Here is a 21516-nt window from a genome sequence, read left to right on the forward strand (position 1 = left end):
CACCAGGAGACTGAGTTCTAGTCCTGCTTTGGGCATGAAAGTCAGCTGGGTGACTTTGGGCCAGTCCCTTTCTCTCAACCCAACTCACCTCAGAAGGTTGTTGTTATGGGGAAAATAAGTGGATGAAGATGTGCTGGATATGTTTGCCACCTTAAACTGTTTGTAAAAAGAGGAAATACGGGATACAAACAAATAAATAAAATTTATTGGGTGGGGATTGTTGGAGAGGGAAAGTTTTATAACAGGTCATCGCAGATTTTGCTGCCTCATCGAAAGGCTGGTTGAGAACTTGTCTATGCCAAAAACACACAGCGGCTGTGGCATTATCGTAGGCTGTGTATCTCACAGCTGCTTCTCCATCTGTCTTCTCCTGTGGCACTTCCTTGCCATTTTTGGAAGTATTTTGGAGGGTGTTTCGTGGACTCTGTTCAAAAGCAGGAGGATCCTTCTAACACCGTTGAGAACGCCTCTCTTAACTCAACCAAGGCAGCCAAGCTAGAGACCGACAAGATCTCTCTAGTGGATCTCCAAGCAGCGGACTTCAGGAACGGGTGGCTACGTTGGCTGACATCATGGAGAAGAAGTCCCTGTGTCTATGTACAGTCCTTCTCGTGACCTTCTGCATCCCTGGGATCTTGACTGAGAAGAGTAAGCTAAGGGTGAAAAATGGGGGTCCCTTGGGAAGTGGGGGTTCCATGGTAGGATCTTCACTGTCCATGAATCCACCTTGAATCAACCATGGATTCATGCAAGGACCTTTGCACAGGTTTGCCTGGTGCACCAATTGCGACCATACTTGGATCAGGAGGCTCTCCTCACAGTCACTCATGCCCTTGTCACCTCACGGTTAGATTATTGCAACGCGCTCTACATGGGGCTACCCTTGAAGAGTGTTCGGAGACTACACTTGGTCCAGAATGCAGCTGCGCGAGCTGTCGTGGGTGCACCTAGGTACACCCACATTACACCAATTCTCCGCGAGCTGCACTGGCTCCCTATTGGTCTCCGGGCACAATTCAAGGTGTTGGTTATTACCTTTAAAGCCCTATATGGCTCAGGGCCAGGCTATCTTTGAGACTGCCTTCTACCGCATAGCTCCCAGCGACCGGTAAGATCCCACAGAGTTGGTCTCCTCCAAGTCCCGTCAATGCTGGCTGGTGGGCCCGCGGGGGAGGGCCTTCTCTGTGGCTGCCCCAGCTCTCTGGAACCAGTTACCTCCTGAGATCCGGACTACCCCCACCCTATTGGCCTTCCGGAAAGCGGTGAAGTCCTGGCTTTTCCGGCAGGCCTGGGGCCGTTGATCTCGCTGTTGCGATCTTGCGAGATCCGGCCATGAATGGTGTGCGTGGGCTTTTAATGTTTTTATAATGTTTTTAAATAATTTTTTATATGTTCATTGTTCGCATTATTTTTGCTGTAAGCCGCCCAGAGTCCCTTGGGAGTTGGGCGGCATAGAAATGCGATAAATTAAATTAAATTAAATTAAATTAAATTAAATTAAATTAAATTAAATTAAATTAAATTAAATTAAGGTGTGTTTGAATAGCTTGGTGGGCAGGAAGTCCACCTTTTGATGGTCTTCTCTCTCTTCTTTCCTTAGTTCTGGAAGGAAAGGCCTTTGTGTTCCCTAAGTCTTCTACCGACTCCTACGTTATCCTGAGGCCCGACTTACAACAAGGGCTACGACACTTCACCCTCTCCCTCGAATTTTTCACCGATTTGACCCGTAGCTATGTCCTCTTCTCGGCTGCTTCCCAGGATCACGACAACGAGATCCTCCTGATGCGACACCTTGAAGAATACCACACTTGCGTGGGAGGAGAGTGCGCCGTTTTCATCGTGCCCAGACTCACAGCCCGATCTACCTTCCATTGGGAATCGATTTGTACGACTTGGGATTCAGCTTCCGGGATAGTCCAGCTTTGGTTGAACGGGCAGCGCTTGCCAAGGAAAGGGGCAGCGAAGGGCTACCAGGTCAAGACAGATCTGGTGATGATGCTGGGACAGGAACAAGATTCCTACGGGGGCAACTTTGATTCGGATCAGTCTTTTGTGGGAGAAATCGCGGAGGTCTACCTCTGGGACAACGTCCTGCCTGCCGAACAGATACGCAACATGCAGAAACATACCACGCCGGCCCCTTTAGTGGCCTGGACCTCGGTGAAGTTTGAAATCCAAGGCTACGTGTTGACGGAGCCTTTGTGAAGCCTTCAGTCAAAGAGAAGGAGGAGGAACCTTCTTGAGAAGTTCTCACTTGCAGGCCTGATCTCAGCATTCCTCAACCTTGGCCACTTGGAGATGTTTGGACTTCAACCCCCAGAATTCCCTCCAAGCATGTTTTCCGAACTACTCAAAATTTCCACCATCGGTTCTCCAGAACCTGTCAGAACCTGCTGGATTTCACCCCTGCTTTGGGCTTAATTGTGGTCGTATGTCGAGGATTACCTGTAATTCTCTCTCCGCTATGCTTTCATTTTTGTCAGTTTTGTTGCTGATATTTTGCCCGAGGGAAAAAAAAAACAGCCAGTTTTATCAATCAATGACAACCTCACTGGAAAATGCACTTCTGCCCTACAAAATCTTCTGTAATAAACCTGCTGTGTGTTTATGATTTTCTTGTTGTGTTTTCATTTTGTTAGTATTGATGGGTATTTCAAAAAAATAATATTTTATCACCGGTAGAAATATTCTCGCGATGCCTCGAAATTTGCCACTGGAGGGGCAACGAGATTAGCTTCTATTGCAATGCCGATTATAATCCTCTCTGCTATACAGGTAGTTCTCGACTTACAACCATTCATTGTACAACGGCACTGAAAAAAGTGACATCATTTTTCACATTTACGACCATTGCAGCAATGCCAATGTAGCTAAATTCCACGGATTTGATAACCGATGCTCACATTACTAAGGCCAACTACCAACTGCCCTTCATAGGCATGCTGCTGGATTCCTTTCTCTTATCCTTTTTATTAAATTTAGAGGGCACCCAACTCCAAACAGTTTTGGGCAGGTTTACAGTTTAAAAGTATTCTTTTAAAAATGCGTGCAAAAAAAACCCACAACAAAACACACACACTCAACATTTTAAAAAGGAAAAATCCTATAGGCTTAATAACTTGAGTGAGAAAGTTGTGTCTCGTTCAAAACCAGCCTAGAAAAAAGTTGGCTGCATGTCAACCCTGCGAGGTAGACCAGAGAAGAAACACCACCATATGTAATTTGACTTTATTGTTTATACTGTTAGAAGAATCTTGCAAATCTGGAAGTATATGTCTCCCCACCCTTTTCTTTACAACCCAAGAAATTAGGGAGGGTCCCTTCTGAGCTTCTTGCCCTGCCCACATCCCTGCTGTGGGCTCAGCTGCCTTTTATTTGAGTGCATTAAATATGATGGGCTACCTTGAATTATACATAAAAATGTGGGAATTTTAATAATTTCCTAGATGTTTTCATAGTGTTTAATGGGCAGGTATGCTTGCAAAACGTTTTTGTGCTTTAATTCTTCGAAAGATAACGCTCAGTCACACTTTTTTCTCCTTTATTGACAATTCTGTCCAACGAAGAGCTCTGCATAATACCGAAGTCTTGCAAATTGTTTTGAAAGACCCGGTGGAAAATTCTGGCCGCTCTAGGAACGAGCGCTCTCTCATTCCCTGAATAGCCCATTCGACACAGACTTGGCCGCTCTAGGAACAAACCTCTCTCCCTCTCTCGAGTCTCCTTTTCAGGCTCGGCCGCCACGCCCACTCTCGGACAGGCGCCTACACCCAAGCCGAAGCCGGAGAGGGCGTGGCGTCCGCCCAATTTTCTCTGATTGGTAGTAGAGCGCGGGGCGGTGCCGTAAATAGTCGAATGGACGCGCGCGGTTTTTTTTCTCTCCGCCCCCTTTTTTTTTCTTCATTCGGGATTTTTTTTTTCCTTGTAGTGGCGCGAAAAGGAAGCGATGATGGCTTCGGCGGGGATTATGGATGCTGTGGTTGCCGACCTCAAGGTCTTCGGGCTGGATTTCGCGGAGGGGGAAGACCAGGATGCCATTGCCGAGAAATGTGAGGATAAATCAAAGAGGGAAGGTGGAAAAAGGAGATAAAGGGCAGTGGGGCGCTAGTCCTCATGAAATATTGGGATGGGGGCGTGGCTTAAGCCTATAAATTACCTCTTTTTACCATTTGGCTCTTCGATTCCAGCATCTTGAATCCCACCTGTGCATACAACTTCCTTCCTTCCATTCTTTCTTTCTTTCTCTTTCTTCCCCCTCCCTCCTTTCTTTCTTTCTTTCTTTCTTTCTTTCTTTCTTTCTTTCTTTCTTTCTTTCTTTCTCCTCCCTCCCTCCTTTCGTTCTTTCTTTCTCTTCTTCCTTCCTCCCTCCCTCCCTCCCTCCCTTCTTTCTTTTTTCTTTCTTCCTTCTTCTCTCCCTCCCTCTTTCTTTTTTTCTTTCTCTTTCTTCCTCCCTCCCTCCCTCCCTTCTTTCTTTCTCCTCCCTCCCTCCTTTCTTTCTCTCTCTCTCTCTTTCTTCCTCCTTCCTTCTGCCCTCCCTCCTTTCTTTTTTCTTTCTTTTTTCTTTCTTCCTCCTCCTCCTTCCTTCCTTCCTTCCTTCCTTCCTTCCTTCCTTCCTTCCGCAATTAACCATAATGGAAATAGCCACATTGACATAATGATGTTCTGGCCAGGTATAAAAAGGACATAGAATGAAATGGAAGAAGATCATCCAGGAAAAATTGACAGGATTGGAAACCAAATGGAATTCTGCAAAGACCAATCCCACTGCTTTTGGGGACGATGGGATTTGGGCAGGAGTGGCATTTTCTCTTTCTAATGCCTGCTGGCTAAAAAATAAGACTGTTTCCTTGTCATTTACTCTCTTACAGTAGAAGAAATCTGCATGATGGGATGGGTATCGAAGTCAGAGTTAGGAAACGAGCTGGTCGCTTTTGCTATGCGCAAGGAAGTCCTTCTTTTGACTCTGGAAAACTTACTTGCCTTCGAACACGAGGTAGAAGGAAATGGTGGCGGGCTTGACTCCATTTTTAGCAATTACAGGGAGTCCTTGACTTATTATTATTATTATTATTTATTGAATTTGTATACCGCCCTACTCCCGAAGGACTCAGGGTGGTGAACAGCCGAATAAAATACATAAAATATAAATGTTAAAAAACCATTAAAATACAATTAAATAATTGGCCCGGAAAACGAAATTTAAAACACCCCAAATTCATAAGACAAGTTTCAAATTTAAAAATTTAAAAACAATTTAAAAGAGAGGTTAGGCCAGGCCGGCCTGCTGAAATAGAAATGTTTTGATGGCACGGCGGAAATGACCACAGTTGAGCCCAACATTTCTGTCATTAAGTGAGACATTTGTTAAGTGGCTTTTGCCTCGTTTTACGACCGTTCTTGCCACCGTTGTTAAGTGAATCACTGCAGTTACATTAGCAACACAGTTAAGTGGCATCCCCATTGGCTTTGCTTTGTCAGAAGGTCGCAAAAGGGGATCACGTGACCTCATGACACTGCGAGCGTCATAAATATGAGCCAATTGCAAAGTATTTGAATTTTGATCACATGACCATGGGGATGCTGCAACGGTCGTGAAAAATGGTCCTATGTCACCTCTTTCAGTGCCGTTGTAACTTCGAATGGTCACTAAACAAACTCTTGTAAGTCGAGGACTACCTGCATTTGCACCTATGCTATATTTTTTGCCAATTTTATCTTTTTTCCAGTCTCTCTCTTGATAGAAAGTTTACAGTCTACAAAAGTCTAGTCTGTAATTGTAAAAAAATAATCTTGGAGTCCTAGTGGACAATCATTTAAATAGGAGCCAGCCTTGTGCAGCAGCTGCCAAAAATGCCAACACAGTTCCAGGCTGCGTAAACAGAGGGATAGAAACAAGATCACGTGAAGGGTTAATACCACTTTATAAGGCCTTGGTAAGGACACACTTGGAATACGGCATTCAGTTTTGGTCTCCACGATGTAAAAAAGATGTGGAGACTTTAGAAAGAGTGCAGAGAAGAGCAACAAAGATGATTAGGGGACTGGAGGCTAAAACATAGGAAGAACGGTTGCAGGAACTGGGTATGTCTAGTTTAATGAAGAGAAGGACTAGGGGAGACAGGATAGCAATCTTCCAATATCTCAGGGGCTGCCCCAAAGAAGAGGGAGTTAAGCTATTCTCCAAAGCCTCTGAGGGCAGGACAAGAAGCAATGGGTGGAAACTAATCAAGGAGAGAAACAACTTAGAACTAAGGAGAAATTTCCTGACAGTTAGAACAATTAATAAGTGGAACAACTTGCCTCCAGAAGTTGTGAATGCTCCAACACTGGAAGTTTTTAAGATGATGTTGGATAACCATTTGTCTGAAGTGGTGTAGGGTTTCCTGCCTAGGCAGGGGGTTGGACTAGAAGACCTCCAAGGTCCCTTCCAACTCTGTTTATTCTAAATTCTATTCTAATATTGATAAGATGGATGTTTTCCATTATAATAAAGCTAAACTGATATTTTCTATTATAACAAAGCTAAGGTAAGCTATAAACTATAATAAGGCTAACTGTTAAGACCGTAACAACTTTAAATTGATTGCAACTCCCAGAATTCCCCAGCCAGCATGTTTTATCGGAAGAAACAACCAGCCAACACAACTGCAATATTTTGAGGTTGTTGTTATTTTTTCCTTTTAGATGGTGAGCAAGAAGACGACAAAGCCGTCCAGAAAAAAGGATGATCGTTGGTCCAGCATGGGAGACATTGGCTCCGTTCAAGAGTCGTATCCACTCTAAAGATGGGAGAACGTGGCTGTGGTCCCTAGTGCTTTAGACAATAAGGGAGTCCTTGACTTATGACCACAGCGGAGCCCAAAATTCCTATTGTCAAACACGATGGTTGTTAAGTGAATTTTGCATCATTTTACGACCTTTCTTGCCATGGTTGTTAAGTGAATCGCTGCAGTTGTTAAGTTAGTCACACGGTTGTTAAGCGAACCTGCCTTTTTCGTTGACTTGGCTTATCAGAAGGTCACAAAAAGGGGACGCTGCAGCCGTCATAAATACGAGTCTGTTGCCAAAGGTCTGATTTTTTGACCACGTGACCACGGAGATGCAGTGGTCATTAAGTGTGAAAAATGGTTATAGGTCACTTTTCTCAGTGCCGTGGCAACTTCAAACGGTCGCTACATGGGTGGTTATAAGTCGAAGACTACCTGTCCGTGGGGAATAAATGGCAATGGATTTAGAACAAAGAACAGAGATGGCTAAACTTTTTCTCCTCGTCTGCCAAAAGCAAGCAAGCGCGTGCGCGACACTGCCCCTGCGTGCCAGCATTGATAATGCAATGCGTCCTCCTCCCTTGTGCATGCAGGCACAACCCCCCTGCTCCCCCCCAACATGTGCATGACCCCCCTGGCCCCCATTTTGGGCCTAGCAGGCCTCTCTGCAGCCTCCTGGCCCAAAAACAGGCCATAGGGGGGTACTCTGCCCCCCTTCCCCCCCGTTTTGTGCCTAGTAGGCCTCCCTGCAGCCTCCTGGGCCCAAAAACAGACCTTGGGGGGGTACTCCGCCCCCCCTTCCCCCCGTTTTGTGCCTAGTAGGCCTCCCTGCAGCCTCCTGGGCCCAAAAACAGGCCTTGGGGGGGTATTCTGCCCCACTGCCCCCCATTTTGGGCCTAGTAGGCCTCCCTGCAGCCTCCTGGCCCAAAAACAGACCTTGGGGGGGTATTCCGCCCCCCGTTTTGGGCCTAGCAGGCCTCCCTGCAGCCTCCTGGCCCAAAAAACAGGCCATGGGGAGGTACTCTGCCCCCCGCCCCCCCCGTTTTGGGCCTAGTAGGCCTCCCTGCAGCCTCCTGGGCCCAAAAACAGACCTTGGGGGGGATACTCCGCCCCCCTTCCCCCCATTTTGGGCCTAGTAGGCCTCTCTGCAGCCTCCTGGGCCCAAAAATAGGCTTTGGGGGGGTATTCCGCCTCCCCGTTCCCATTTTGGGCCTAGTAGGCCACCGTGCAGCCTCCTGGGCCCAAAAACGGGCCTTGTGGGGGGGTACTCCGTCCCCTCCACCCTCCATTTTGGGCCTAGTAGGCCTTTGTGCATCCTCCTGGGCCCAAAAACAGGCCTTGGGTGGGTACTCTGCCCCCCCGCCCCCCATTTTGGGCCTAGCAGGCCTCCCTGCAGACTCCCGGGCCCAAAATGGGCCATAGGGGGGGTGCTCCGCCCCCTCCTGTTTTGTAGGCCTCCCTGCAGCGTCATGGGCCCAAAAACAGGCCTTCGGGGGGTACTCATCCCCCCTGCCCCCCCCCCCCCCCCGTTTTGGGCCTAGTAGGCCTCCCTGCAGCCTCCTGGGCCCAAAAACAGGCCTTGGGGGGGTGTTGAGCAGCACCCCCCCATGCGTTCCTCACGCATGCATGCGTGACCCCCCCTGCACATGCACATGCGTCTCCTGCATGCACCCCGCGCATCCCAAAAATCAGCTGTCCGGCGGCAGGCACATGCGTAGTGGAACTGCTGGGGCGACCGTTGGCATGCCCGCAGAAAGGGCTGTGGCACACATGCCATAGGTTCACCCTCACAGGCATAGAATAGCAAGAGTTGGAAGGGACCTTGGAGGTCATTTAGTCCAACTCCCTGCTCATTTAGTTTTGATCTAATGAAAATGTCCGTTTTGTCTATCCACTCAGGCCTTTCTTTGATTGAAGCGGAGCTTGTAGGTTTGTGTGGTTTTTAGAGAGAAACTTATATTTTGTGGTTGAGTCTTAACTCGTTGCAGTATGGAGGTCGACCAGGAGGAAGAGGAGTTGCTGGATACCTACGCATCACCCTCAAAGGTAAGCGGGGGTGACAGTCGCCTCAGGCATCTCCAGGGTGACTTGTAGGAGGAGATCCCTGTGGGGGCATGGGGCCAAGAATGACACACAATCTACTTTTGTGGCTCGGCAACTGAAATCTTGGGATAGACTGCCTCTAAAACTGGAGGCTCTGTTCTGAGGAATAGATATGTGGGCTCCCTCCCTTCCATTCCCCTTTCTTTTTCCCCCCTTTCCCTCCCTCCCTCCCTCCCTTCCTTCCTTCCTTCCTTCCTTCCTTCCTTCCTTCCTTCCCCTTCCCTCCTCCCTCCCTCCTTCCCTTCCTTCCTCCTTCCCTCCCTCCCTCCCTTCCCCCTTTCCTTTTCTTCCCCCTTTCCCTCCCTTCCTTCTTTCTTTTTCTTCCTTCCCCCTTTCCCTTTCTTCCATTCCCCCTTTCCCTTCCTCCCTCTCTCCCTTCCCCCTTTTTTTTCTTCTTTCCCCCTTTCCCTCCCTCCCTTCCTCCTTTCTTTTTCTTCCCCCTTTTCTTCCCTCCCTCCCTCGCTCCCTTCCTATCTTTCTTCATTCCTTTCCTTTTTCCCTTCCCCCTTTCCCTTCCTTCCTTCCCCCTTTCTTTTTCTTCCTTCCTTCCCCCTTTCCCTTCCTCCCTCCCTCCCTTCCATTCCCCCTTCCCTTCCTTTCCCATTTTTCCTTTCTTCCCTCCTTCCCTTCCATTTCCATCTTCTCTTCCTTCCTTTTCCTTTCTTTCTCTCCTTTTCTCCGGCTTCCTTTTGTGTCATTGCGTATTATTTAGCTGTCGAGCTAGGAAGGAAGGAAAAAAAAAATATGTGAGAAGGGAGAAAGGGAAGGAAGGAAAAATATAGAAAGGAAGCAAGAGAAAAAAAACCCGAATAATTTCTCCTATTTTCCAGTGTACTCAGAAACGGGCCATCACCACCCCAGAGAACCCCCATTCCAAACGGACCCTCTCTGGCCGCAGCCCCCGTCTGAACTTCTCGCCCAACAGTTTTTCGCCCAGGTAGGCCGATTCAAGGGACCCTGACTTTCCACCCCATTTCTTTGAGGAGGCAAGTTCACTCATCCCGTTGGGGAAGACTTTTATTTATTTTATTTTTATATGCCGCCCTTCTCCGGAGACTCAGGGCGGCTTACAATGCGTTAAGCAATAGCCTTCATTCTTTTGTATATTTTATACAAAGTCAGCTTATTGCCCCCACAAACCGGGTCCTCATTTTACCCACCTTAGAAAGGATGGAAGGCTGAGTCGACCTTGAGCCTGGTGAGAATTGAACTCGCAGTAATTGCAGGCAGCTGGATGTTAAATGCTTTTAAAATGTTTTTTCTTCCTTCCTTCCTTCCTTCCTTCCCTGAAGTGCGACCCCTTCTCAGAAATACGCCACCCGGAAGAACCGAGGTGAAGTCGTGGCCTCTTTTGGATCGGCACCACGTGGCGAACGGGCCAGATTCCCCCCTTCGGTTCAGGTGTACGACGCCCCTCATTCACTCACCAAACCGTACAAATTCATGTTCCAGGATCTGATGGACAACCGTGATGGTGAGGGGGGTTTTGGAGGGTGGGGGTGAGGGGAGAACCGGCATGTTTTCAAGGCTATTTGCAACCACTTCTTGTGGGATTGAGCAGGAAACTCATATATAAACCTGGTTTGATCATCTGTACAGGCAGTTCTCAATTTACAGCCAGTCACTTAGCAACCAGATGGATGGATGGATGGAGATAGGTACCATAGATAGATGACAGAGGGAGGGAGGGCGGGAAGGATAGATGGGTAGATAAATGGATGGAGATAGAGAGAGAGAGAGAGATGGATGGATGGATGGATGGATGGATGGATGGATGGATAGACGTGCATGGATGGGTGGATATAGATAGAGGGATGGATAGATGGATGGAGATAGATACATGACAGAAAGGGCGGGAGGGATAGATTGGTAGATAAATGGATGGAGAGAGAGATGGATGGATGGATAGACGTGCATGGATGGAGAGATATAGAGGGAAGAATGGATGGATGGAGATAGATACATGACAGAAAGGGCGGGAGGGATAGATTGGTAGATAAATGGATGGAGAGAGAGATGGATGGATGGATAGATGTGCATGGATGGATAGATATAGATGGAGAAGGATGGATGGAGATAGGTAGATAGATGATAGAAAGAGAGTGGAAGGGATAGATGGGTAGATGGATGTATAAATGGATGCAGAGAGAGATGGAGAAGAAGGGATAGATAGATAGATAGATAGATAGATAGATAGATAGATAGATAGATAGATACCGTAGATAGATACTATAGATAGATAGACAGACAGATACACACATACCCCTATCTGTCCATCCATCCATCCATCCATTTATCTTTCCATGTATTTATCCATCTATCCCTTATCCATCCATGCATCCATTTATCTCTGTGTCTGTCCATCCATCCCTCTCCATATCTATCTATCTATCTATCTATCTATCTATCTATCTATCTATCATCTAGGGAGAGAGACGGACGGATGGATATATGGATAGATTGACAGACAGACAGATAGATGAATGATAGATGAAAGATAGACAGGTGCATCCACGCATTTGGGCTAGATGGAAAAACCAGGACTTAACTGCTCTCTCGAAACGCTGGGAAAAACAAAGCCAATGTTTTTACAGGCAGGTTATACAAATGCTTTCAAGGTTTTTTATTATTATTATTATTATTTTGTTTTTCTGTTATTTTTCTTCCCCCCCCCCCCCCCAAAGTCCTGTCCTACAAGATCGAAGAGCTGGGCGAGGCTCTCAAAGCCCATTACAAAATAGACGAATTTTCCTCCGTGATGGTTCCTGCGCAGGTAAGTTATTTATTTATTTATTTATTTATTTATTTATTTATTTATTTATTATTTAGACTTATATGCCGCCCTATCTCCGAAAGGACTCAGGGCGGCTCACAACAATAAAAACACACAAAGTTCAACTTTTTAAAAAATACCCAATAAAACTATAAAAACCATTAAAATCCCCTCTAAAACCCCTTCAGTCCAAGCTGGCCAGGCGGAATAGACATGTTTTAAGGTCACGGCGGAAAGTGCGAAGTTAAGGTGGCTACGAGCTTGTAGCAAATGTTGGGGCTAAGGAGGGGGGCAAGCCCCATTGTTCCGAGCCTGTGGCCCTTTGGGGTGGGGGTGGGGTCTGGAAGAAAATAGCATCTCTGACTGCATTGTTGTGTTTTTAATGCCTGCCGGAAGGACACTGTGACCGTCTTGGGCCAGATTGGGTGTGATTCGAACGGGAAACTGAACCCCCAATCCGTTATCCTAGAAGGGGACCGCGAACACTCGTCGGGGGCCTTCATCCCGGTTGACATTTCCGAGCTCACGGATTATTCTCTGTTCCCAGGACAGGTGAGAGCTTAAATCTCCGTGTTTCTCAACCTTGGTGACTTTTAAGATGTTTGGACTTCAACTCCCAGAATTCCCCAGCCAACATACTTTGGGTGGGTGGACTTCAAGGGTGCGTGGAGGCTGGGGGGGGGGGAATTCTGGGAGTGGACTTCACCCCTCTTAAAGATTTTGTGGGATGAAATCCACCCCTTTTAGAGGATGCTAGCTGAGGGATTCTGGGAATTGAAGTCCACATTTTAAAGCATGGAGGCTGAGGAATCCTGGGAGCTGAAGTCCACCCGTCTTAAAGCATGCTGGCTGGGGAATTCTGGGAGTTGGTCCACTCATTTTAAAGCAAGGAAAACGGGATTCTGGGAGGTTGGAGTCCACCCCTCTTAAAGCATTCTGGCTGGGGAATTCTGGGAGTTAAAAGCCCATCCATCTTAAAGCATTCTGGCTGGGGAATTCTGGGATTGATGTCCACACATCTTAAAGCATTCTGGGATTGATGTCCACACATTTTAAAGCATGCTAGCTGGGGGATTCTGGGAGCTGAAGTCCATCCCACTTAAAGCATGCTGTCTGGGGAATTCTGGGAGTTGAAGTCCACTCATTTTAAAGCAAGGAATCTGGAGGATTCTGGGAGTTGAAGTCCACCCATCTTAAAGCATGCTGGCTGGGGAATCCTGGGAGCTGAAGTCCACCCATCCTAAGGCATGCTAGGTGGGGGATTTTGGAACTTGGAAGTCTACTGTCTTAAAGCATGCTGGTTGGGGGATTCTGGGAATTGAATATATATATATATATATTCCCCATTTTTTAATTATCCAGGTTGTGGTCATGGAAGGAATGAACAGCACTGGCAAGAAGCTGATTGCATCCAAACTTTACGAGGTGATTAAAATACACAGTTGCACTGCTCTACCACACTCTCCTCAACGTGGATCTACATATTAATTTACAACTTGCAGTGATGATCCACTTTACGACCGGCATTGCAGGCTCAGTTATGGTCGTAAGTGGAGGACTACCTGTATGTGATTTCTGTTCTAACCTCTGGAGGTTTTGTGGTCTTTTTTTTTTTTTGTTCATGGACAAGGTGACTTGTCTGTTCCTGAGCTTGTGTATTTCCTAAGCAGGAGTGACAAACTCCAGCCAGCAATTGAATTTTAATTGATCTCCGTGCGAAGAAATAAATAAATGTAAAAAAAAAAATAATTCTTCTCTCCCCAGGGGGTGCCCCTTCCTTTCCAGAAACCCACAGAAGCAGCCACAGGTATGGTTAGTGTTAAGGTATTGTGATTTAAGAGCTGACCAACTGTAAAGCTGATGCAATGTAAGGCTGATGCAATGAAGATGAATCAGCATTGGTATTGCTGGTTGTAGACTGGAAAGGGGTCCGCAAGAGTTTTTACCACTTTAAAAGAGATGTTTATAAAGGCAGCCAAGAGAGGGCGTATTTCTCTCTCTTTGTGTCCGGTATTCATTGCTGAGTTCTCTATGTAGAGTTAAGAAGAAGATTGATTGCTGGTCAGATATTTGCAAACCTGGCTTGTTGGAAAAGAAAAATCAACCAGCTTCTAATCTTCCCAGATCCGGAACCTCGGCTGGTCTTGGTTGCCTGTGGTCCTTACACCACATCGGACAGCATCGCCTACGAGCCCATGGTGGACCTGATTGAGACCATCAACAAGGACAAGCCGGATGTTTGCATTTTGGTAACGGAGACGTTTCCGAAATCTGCGGGATTTGTTTGCTCTTTAGAACTTTCATCCTTGACTTACAACCATTCATTCATTTAGTGACCGAAGTTATCACGTTACTGACAAAAAGCATCTTGCGGCCATTTCTCACACATACGACCCATTGGGGTCAAAATTCAGACACAGGACCGCTGACTCATACTTATGACGGTTGCAGTGTCCCAGAGTCACCTGATCCCGTTTTGCGACCGACGGACAAGCAAGATTGATGGGGAAGCCAGATGCACTTAAGGCATCCTGGTCAAATGGTTTGTGGGTTCCTCGCTTGGTCTGACAACTGGGAAGAAAGGATGGCTTTTAAAACCTCCCAAGTTTGGGGTGAGACACCTGAAACTCAGCCCCAGAGAGTAAGGAACCCATGGCCCCCATGCAAGCAATCCTCAATTTACTACTGGTCATTTGAAGTTACAATGGACCTACTTGGGGCCTACTTACCACCCAAATTCAAACTTCTGATGGTCAGGGCCTCTTCACAATCATAACTGTTCTTCGGATACTTGCAACATGGATGCATTTACAGTGTCCCGGAACTTCCAGTTTCTAGCAAAACCACACTTTAACCAGTGGTGAAATCCAATTTTTTTTACTACCGGTTCTGTGGGCGTGGCTTGGTGGGCATGGCAGGGGAAGGATACTGCAAAATCCCCATTCCTGGGAGAAGAATATTGCAAAATCCCCATTCCCTCCCCACTCTAGGGGAAGGATACTGCAAAATCCCCATTCCCTCCCCACTCCAGGGGAAGGATACTGCAAAATCCCCATTCCCTCCCCACTCCAGGGGAAGGATACTGCAAAATCTCCATTTCCTCCCCACTCTGGGGCCAGCCAGAGATGGCATTTGCTGGTTCTCCGAACTACTGAAAATTTCCGCTACCAGTTCTCCAGAACCTGCTGGATTTCACCCCTGACTCTAACACACAATGAATTCACTTAACAGCTGGTATTCACTTAATAACCATCCTGTTTGCACTTAGAACCATTGTGTTCACTTAACAACTATTGCAAAAAAAAAAAAAAAAAAAACCTCAAAGAAACTGGTTACTCATATGTTGGATTCAATTTTACAACTTCCATAACTTAATGACTGTAATGGACAGCCCCCCTTGCGGTCGTTTGTTGAGGACTAGCTGTATTGCTAATCTGCAATTCAGATCAGCCCCATCAGCACTACTGGGAGCTAAGGATGCTGGGGATTGTAGTTAAGAGTCATCATAAATCTTACCTTTGGATCCAGGCAGGGGTGAAAATCCAGCAGGTTCTGACAGGTTCTGGAGAACCGGTAGCGGAAATTTTGAGTACCAGAGAACCAGCAAAAACCACTTCTGGCTGGCCCCAGAGTGGGCTGGGAATGGAGATTTTGCAATATCCTTCCCCCTGGAGTGGAGTGAGAATGGAGATTTTGCAATATCCTTCCGCTGGAGTAGGGAGGGAATGGAGATTTTGCAGTATCCTTCCCCTGCCATGCCCACCAAGCCACGCCCACAGGTAGTAAAAAAAAATTGAATTTCACCACTAGATCCAGGTAAGTTTTTATCTCATTCGACCAGCATTTATGTTTTGAAAAACTTCCCGCTGAGGCCTAATTCTTTCCTCTTTTCTTCCCCTCTTGCTTGATTTTTTCGGAAATGGCGGCCAACGTTAATCAAGATTTGGGGTGTGTTTCCCTTCTCTATCCATCCTCCTTAACCATGGCTTCCTTTCGTTGTTTGCAGCTCGGCCCTTTCGTTGATTCAAAGCACAAACAAGTCGAGGTGAGTGGAGAAGAGACGCAGATGTTAAAAGTTGGTGGGCTCGCATGTGGTTTGCCCCTGTGTGTGAGTTCAGAAGTTGGCTTGGGAGTCCAAACCAGGACACCGGACTGTAGGCCCGTTTTTCACCCTCCCTGAGCCTCCGCGTGCACCCTGCACTTACCTGCATCCAAAATGGCCCACGTGGGGACTCCTGGGAGGGGCAGAGTGAGGTGGGCAGGGCCAGCCAGGAGTGGGATTTGGGGGGTTCTCCGAACTGCACAGAATCTTAGCTAGAGGTTCTCCCGAACCACCCCTACCCGGATCCCTAAAAAGTCGCAGCATCTTTCCATTTTTCCATCCCCTGACCATTATTTTTCAGTTGAGAACAGTACAATAAGACAAACAACCTCAGCCAAATTCTGCAGCTGCCTTAAATAAGCAAAATCAAATATCAACAAACTTGTTTCTCTTAGCAGAGAAGAAACTCAAAAAAAACCCCCAAAAAACAAGCAAAAGCAGGTTTGTTTTTTCCCCCAAAAATGGATGCTGTCCAGATGTGCTGCCCCCCCAGCTAGTCAAAAGTAACTGGAGCTTGATGGGAGGCGTAGTTTCCCCAAATCTGGAGAGCGTTAAATTGAGAGAGAGGTTGACGCTTGGCAGAATCTTAGGTTAAAAACAGGGTGGATAAAAATCAATGATTTTTTTAAAAAAAAAATAAAAAAAAATCAGATTTTTTTGATTTAAATCGGATTTTTTTTTTTAATTTAAATCGGATTTTTTTTTATTTTTATCGAATTTATTTTAATAAAAATCTTTTGGGATAAAAATCTATCGTAAGATAGTTTTTTATTTAAAATACATAAATAACTTAGTTTATTCAGCATGAAATGAAGCTTAGTTATGTAGCAGGAGGCTGTATATTCTGCAACACTGGGACTATCGGTGAGTCAACAGCGGGTCAAAGGAGTAGCAGAGATGACAGTTGCTCTTTAAAAATTATGATTTAAATCGAGTTGATTTAAATCAAGCCTTTTTACTAGTGATTTAAATCATGATTTAAATTGTGATTTAAATCAACTCGGTTTAAATCAAATCCACCCTGGTTAAAAAACATCCAATTAGCTTCTTGGGGGGAAATCGGTTGATTCTATTCTTGATCCACCAACCAATGTTTGTTTGTTTCTAGGAAGGGCAGCTGATCATGTTGTACGAAGAGGTCTTCAAGAGGTGCCTGAAAACCATCATTGAAGGCACAAGGAGGTGAGAAAGCCGGTTTGTTTTGTTCAGATAATCGGTGTTGTTTGCATCAGGGTTAGGGCGTCTTTGCCAGCTCACTTTCAGGCGTTAAGCGAGGACTTAACCTGCATTCCTGATCCTCACTGTTGTGGCCCGTCAGCGGCCTGTGCAGCTAGTAGCTGATTCCGACAGCGAGGAGGTTGGTGTGGTGCTGCGCCAGCAGCCTGTGCAGCTGGCATTCGAGTCAGACAGTGAGGAGGCTGGAGAAGACATGCCAGAGGCAGGGATTCAGCCAGAACCTCCAGAAGCTCCCATAAGTGAAGAGGAAAAAGAGGAGGAGCCTCTTCTCGATGCACGGGCGCGCAGAGCTGGCAAAAGGCAGGAGTGGCTCCTCAGGAGGAGGTCTCCTCGAGAGTAAGGCTTGTGGCTAATTGGCCACTCCCTTAACCTATTTAAGGAGGAACGCCGACTGAAGCAATTTGCAGGGAACAACTTTGTTCACATACCTTCGTGTCTTATCAGCTTCCTGCAAATTGCTTCTGGGCATTCTGCCAACCACAGTAAGCTTTCAGTTATTCTTTGAATTCTGGGCGGCTGTTAATGCAGTTAATTAACAGCCGTTGTTGTAAAAGTCTGGTTTATTTAGTAAACTAAGGTTTGAACGGACTTTGTGTGTGCTGCGTTCTTTGGGGTCCATCGCTGGGGCAGAACACTCACAATCTTGTGTCTCTCCTTCATCCCGCACAGTGCCTGCTCCCACCTTGTGATTGTGCCTTCATTGCGGGACGTACACCATTTCTGTGTTTATCCCCAACCTCCTTTTGTCTACGAACTCGCCAAAGAGGACCGACAGGTAATTTCTCCACCGTTCGGACAAGCTCCCACCTCCCCAGGCTGTTTACAGGCAGGTCCTCGACTTACGACCACCCTTGAGCCTGGTGTTTCCGTTGCTAAACGAAACCGTTGATAAGGGAGCTCTGCCCCGTTTTACAAACTTTTTCGGCACGGTTGTTAAGTTGAACCACTGCAGCTGTTAAGTTAGTCACCTGGTTGTTAAGTGAATCGGAGCGTTGCCCCATTTTATGATTCTATTTTTTTGCCAATAAGTGGAATTGTTACAGTTAAGTTAGGTACACCGTTGTTAAGTGAATCCAAGTTTCGGATGACGTGGCCCCCCCGGGGACACTGCAACCGTCATAAATATGAGGCAGCGGCCAAGTGTCTGAATTTTGATCACGCGACCACGGGGATGGCTGCCACGGTCGTAAGTGTGAAAAACTGTCATTAGTCACTTTTTTTCAGTTGCCGTTGTAATTTGAGCGGTCACTAAATGAAATAATTATGTCAAGGACTGTCTGCATTTGAATGGTCACTAAATGAACTGTTGCAGGTCGAGGACTACCTGTGTATATACTTACAACAGTTCATATAGTGACCAAAGTTACAATGCCACTGAAAAAGGGACTTATGACTGTTTTTCACATTTATGACCGTTGCGGCATCCTCCCCCCATGGTCATGTGATCGCAATTCAGATGCTTGACAACCGACTCGTATTTATGACGGTCGCAGTGTCCCAAGGTCACGTGATCCTCTTTTACGACCTTCCGGACAAGCAAAGCCTAGGAGGAAGCCAGGTTTCACTTAACAACCGTATGACTCACTTAACTGCAGTGATTCACTTAACGGTGTCAAGAAAAGGTCGTCGAACAGGGCAGAACTCACTTAACAAACGTCTCACTTCTGCCATGGAAATTTCGGGATCGATTAGGGTCGTAAGTCGAGGACTACCTGTACAATGTAGAGCTTTTAAGCTTTCTGTAAAGGTCGATTGGATTGGCCGAAAATTCCAAAAAAGAAACATTGGATCTGCAAGAAAAAACACCCAAACTCAGAGAGCACCAAGGACCCTCTGGATTGATCCAGGCTGGTGATCTTTCCTATTTTTCCCTACCTCTGCAGTGGCCTAGAGGTGGAGCTCTTGCCCTCACAATCAGGAGGTTGCGAGTTCAATCCTAGGTAGGGTCTCTGCAGGGGGTTGGACTAGATGACCTGGCAGGGTCCCTTCCCAACTCTGTTAATCTGTTAATTTTCTTTGTGAAATAAGAATGACTTTATTATTTATTATTCATTTTATTAGTTCAATTTATATGCCGCCCTTCTCCGAAGACTCAGGGCGGCTTACAATGCACTTATAGCAATAGCTTTCATTCTTTTGTATATACCTGCTTATTAGGGCTTTTGGCACCCCCTAAGTGGTGTTTCTACAAAGTCAGCTTATTGCCCCCACAATTTGGGTCCTCAATTTACCTACCTCGGAAGGATGGAAGGCTGAGTCGACCTTGAGCCTGGTGAGATTTGAACTCGCAGTCATTGCAGGCAGCTGGCTGCTGAGTGCTACATAACAGCACTTAGTCCGCTGCACCACCAAGGCTCTTAGTGGCTCCAAGACTTCTTCAACCACCTTTTTTTTTTTTTTTGCAAATATTTAACGTAGCTGTCCGCCAAGCCTCCGCCAGAAACCTGATTTAAAGCCAAAATATCTGATGCCGACAAAAATTTGGTTGGATGGCTGATTTTGAGAAGTTGTCCTGTGGTTTTCTTCCAATTGATTTGATAACAAAAGATTAATTCAGACCAGGCTGAAATCTAAGATTTAAAAGGCAAAATGTTGGATTTGCAGCTGTTGGCTTTTTTTTCCCCTGGCAATGGGGAATTCCAGGTATCCCCAACAGGTGCTGGTGGGGCTTCAAAGATGGTTCAAACCACCAGCAGGGGGCGATCGGGCTTACTTTTTGGCTGCGATTTGCAAAAAAAAAAACCTGCCTTTTTTTTTTCTCCCTTCTCAAGAAAAGCTAGAAATTTCCTGTAACTTCGGATAAGAAATTGAAGATGTTTTTTTCCAGGAAAAAAAGGCCCAGACGACAGAGTGACTCAGGCTTTAGGTGCAAAGCGTAACCGGTTTGGAAGGGAGGAAATAATTGTGACTTTTTTTTCCCCTTTCAAGTTTCAGAAATCTTACGTACTTCGCTTCCGTGCTTGCTGAGTTGCATTTATTTATTTATTTTTTACGAACTCTTCCCTTCTGCTTGCTTTGCTCTCCCTTTTTATTCTACATTTTGATATCCTGGGTTGGACATTTACACGACATTTTCTTCTTCTTCTTTTTTTTTTGCAAAAAGATGTTAGGAAGCCCAGGCATTTTCTCTTTTTTGAGGGGGTGGGGGGTGTACTTCACACTGAAACAGGGCTCCCTGGGAAAGCTGTAAGAACCAGCCGTAAAATTGCTCCTTGTTCTGGAGTTTAGAGCCCAAATGACATATCACAGTGATGGCGAACCTTTTCGGCACCAAGTGCCCAAACCCAGCGCCGGAAACCTGAAGATCAGCTGGCTGGCGTGTGTTGCCTGTTTTTTGGCCATTTATGGCCATTTTTTGGGCGCCGTTTTTTTGGGCTGTTTTCAAGCCACCTGAAAAATGGCTGGAAACGGCCTTTTTTTGGCTGTTTTGGGCTGTTTTTTGGGCCATTTTCCGGCGCTCTGGCGCCTGCAAAGACCAGCTGGCTGGTGCATGCATCCCAGTTTTTTGGCCGTTTATGCCCTTTTTTCGGGCTGTTTTGAAGCCGCCTGAAAAACAGCCCAAAAATGGCCAGAAAACGGCCTCTTTTTTGGCCATTTTGGGCCATTTTTCCAGCCGTTTTCAGGCCATTTTCCGGTGCTCTGGCACCCACAAAAACCAGCTGGCTGGCGCGCTGGAAACCTGAAGAGAAGCTGGCAACGGTACGTGTGCCCACAGAGAGAGCTCTGCATGCCACCTCTGGCACGCGTGCCACAGGTTTGCCAACACGGACATGTCATGAAAGGAAAGAGGCGTCGGGAAGAAGGAGGAAAAATGCAGAGCTGGGCAGAGCTGTTTATTTTTGCTGGATTTGGCCTGGAAAAGTGGGGAGGGTGTGTGTGCGTGTGTGTGTGTGTGTGTGTGTAGGTCTTTGATTTTTCGGGTTTTCTCCCGCGTAAAATTGGAGGTTTCTTGGCAACGTTTCGACGAAGTCTCGTTCGTCATCTTCAGGCTGGTGTTCTCGGCTTCGTGCTTCTAGGAGCAATGTGTGTGATCGCAGCTGTTTCTTCCTTTTAACTGCCAGTGGGAGTGTGAACTGATTGGGTGGGAGCTTGGCTGTGTTCTGATTGGGCGGAGGTGTGTTCTGATTGGTTGGGGGTTTGGCTGTGCTCTGATTGGATGGGGGGTTGATGACGAATGAGACTTCGTCGAAACGTTGCCAAGAAACCTCCAATTTTACGCGGGGGAAAACCCGAATAACCAAAGACCTACATACAAACACCCGCGAAAACCTCAGAAAACATAGATATAGATATAGATATATAGATATATAGATATATAGATATATAGATATTGCCAGGCTGTGGAATTCTGGGAGTTGAAGCCCCAGAAGTCTTAAAAAGTTGCCAATTTTTTTTTTTTTTTTTTTAATTTGATTTATATGCCGCCCTTCTCCGGAGACTCAGGGCGGCTTACAATGCGTTAAGCAATAGCCTTCATTCTTTTGTATATTTATATACAAAGTCAGCTTATTGCCCCCACAAACTGGGTCCTCATT

The 21516-nt window shown here is 46.4% G+C and overlaps 2 protein-coding genes across 2 annotated transcripts in view; both read left to right on the forward strand.

Moving 5' to 3' along the window:
- The first annotated feature begins 176 nt into the window (after positions 1 to 176).
- Positions 177 to 2579, forward strand: LOC139322023 (mucosal pentraxin-like). Its single transcript, XM_070950993.1, has 2 exons — positions 177 to 648; positions 1601 to 2579. Exons 1-2 carry the CDS (start codon positions 573 to 575, stop codon positions 2203 to 2205), a joined length of 681 nt encoding a protein of 226 aa, XP_070807094.1. The 5' UTR covers positions 177 to 572; the 3' UTR covers positions 2206 to 2579.
- Positions 2580 to 3946: 1367 nt separating this feature from the next.
- POLA2 (DNA polymerase alpha 2, accessory subunit) overlaps positions 3947 to 21516 on the forward strand; it is a 28665-nt gene continuing 11095 nt past the window's right edge. The window contains exons 1-14 of the mRNA XM_070950837.1: positions 3947 to 4049; positions 4869 to 4993; positions 6685 to 6770; positions 8756 to 8813; positions 9701 to 9807; positions 10163 to 10344; positions 11555 to 11643; positions 12040 to 12195; positions 13006 to 13068; positions 13408 to 13450; positions 13768 to 13892; positions 15650 to 15688; positions 16854 to 16927; positions 17651 to 17756. Coding sequence (XP_070806938.1) covers positions 3947 to 4049; positions 4869 to 4993; positions 6685 to 6770; positions 8756 to 8813; positions 9701 to 9807; positions 10163 to 10344; positions 11555 to 11643; positions 12040 to 12195; positions 13006 to 13068; positions 13408 to 13450; positions 13768 to 13892; positions 15650 to 15688; positions 16854 to 16927; positions 17651 to 17756 — 1356 coding nt within the window. The remainder of the gene's footprint in view (positions 4050 to 4868; positions 4994 to 6684; positions 6771 to 8755; positions 8814 to 9700; positions 9808 to 10162; positions 10345 to 11554; positions 11644 to 12039; positions 12196 to 13005; positions 13069 to 13407; positions 13451 to 13767; positions 13893 to 15649; positions 15689 to 16853; positions 16928 to 17650; positions 17757 to 21516) is intronic.

The sequence above is a fragment of the Pituophis catenifer genome, unplaced genomic scaffold (assembly GCF_029215685.1).
Source record: "Pituophis catenifer annectens isolate HBS135680 unplaced genomic scaffold, rPitCat1.0.hap2 SCAF_10, whole genome shotgun sequence".
NCBI classification, from domain to species: domain Eukaryota; kingdom Metazoa; phylum Chordata; class Lepidosauria; order Squamata; family Colubridae; genus Pituophis; species Pituophis catenifer.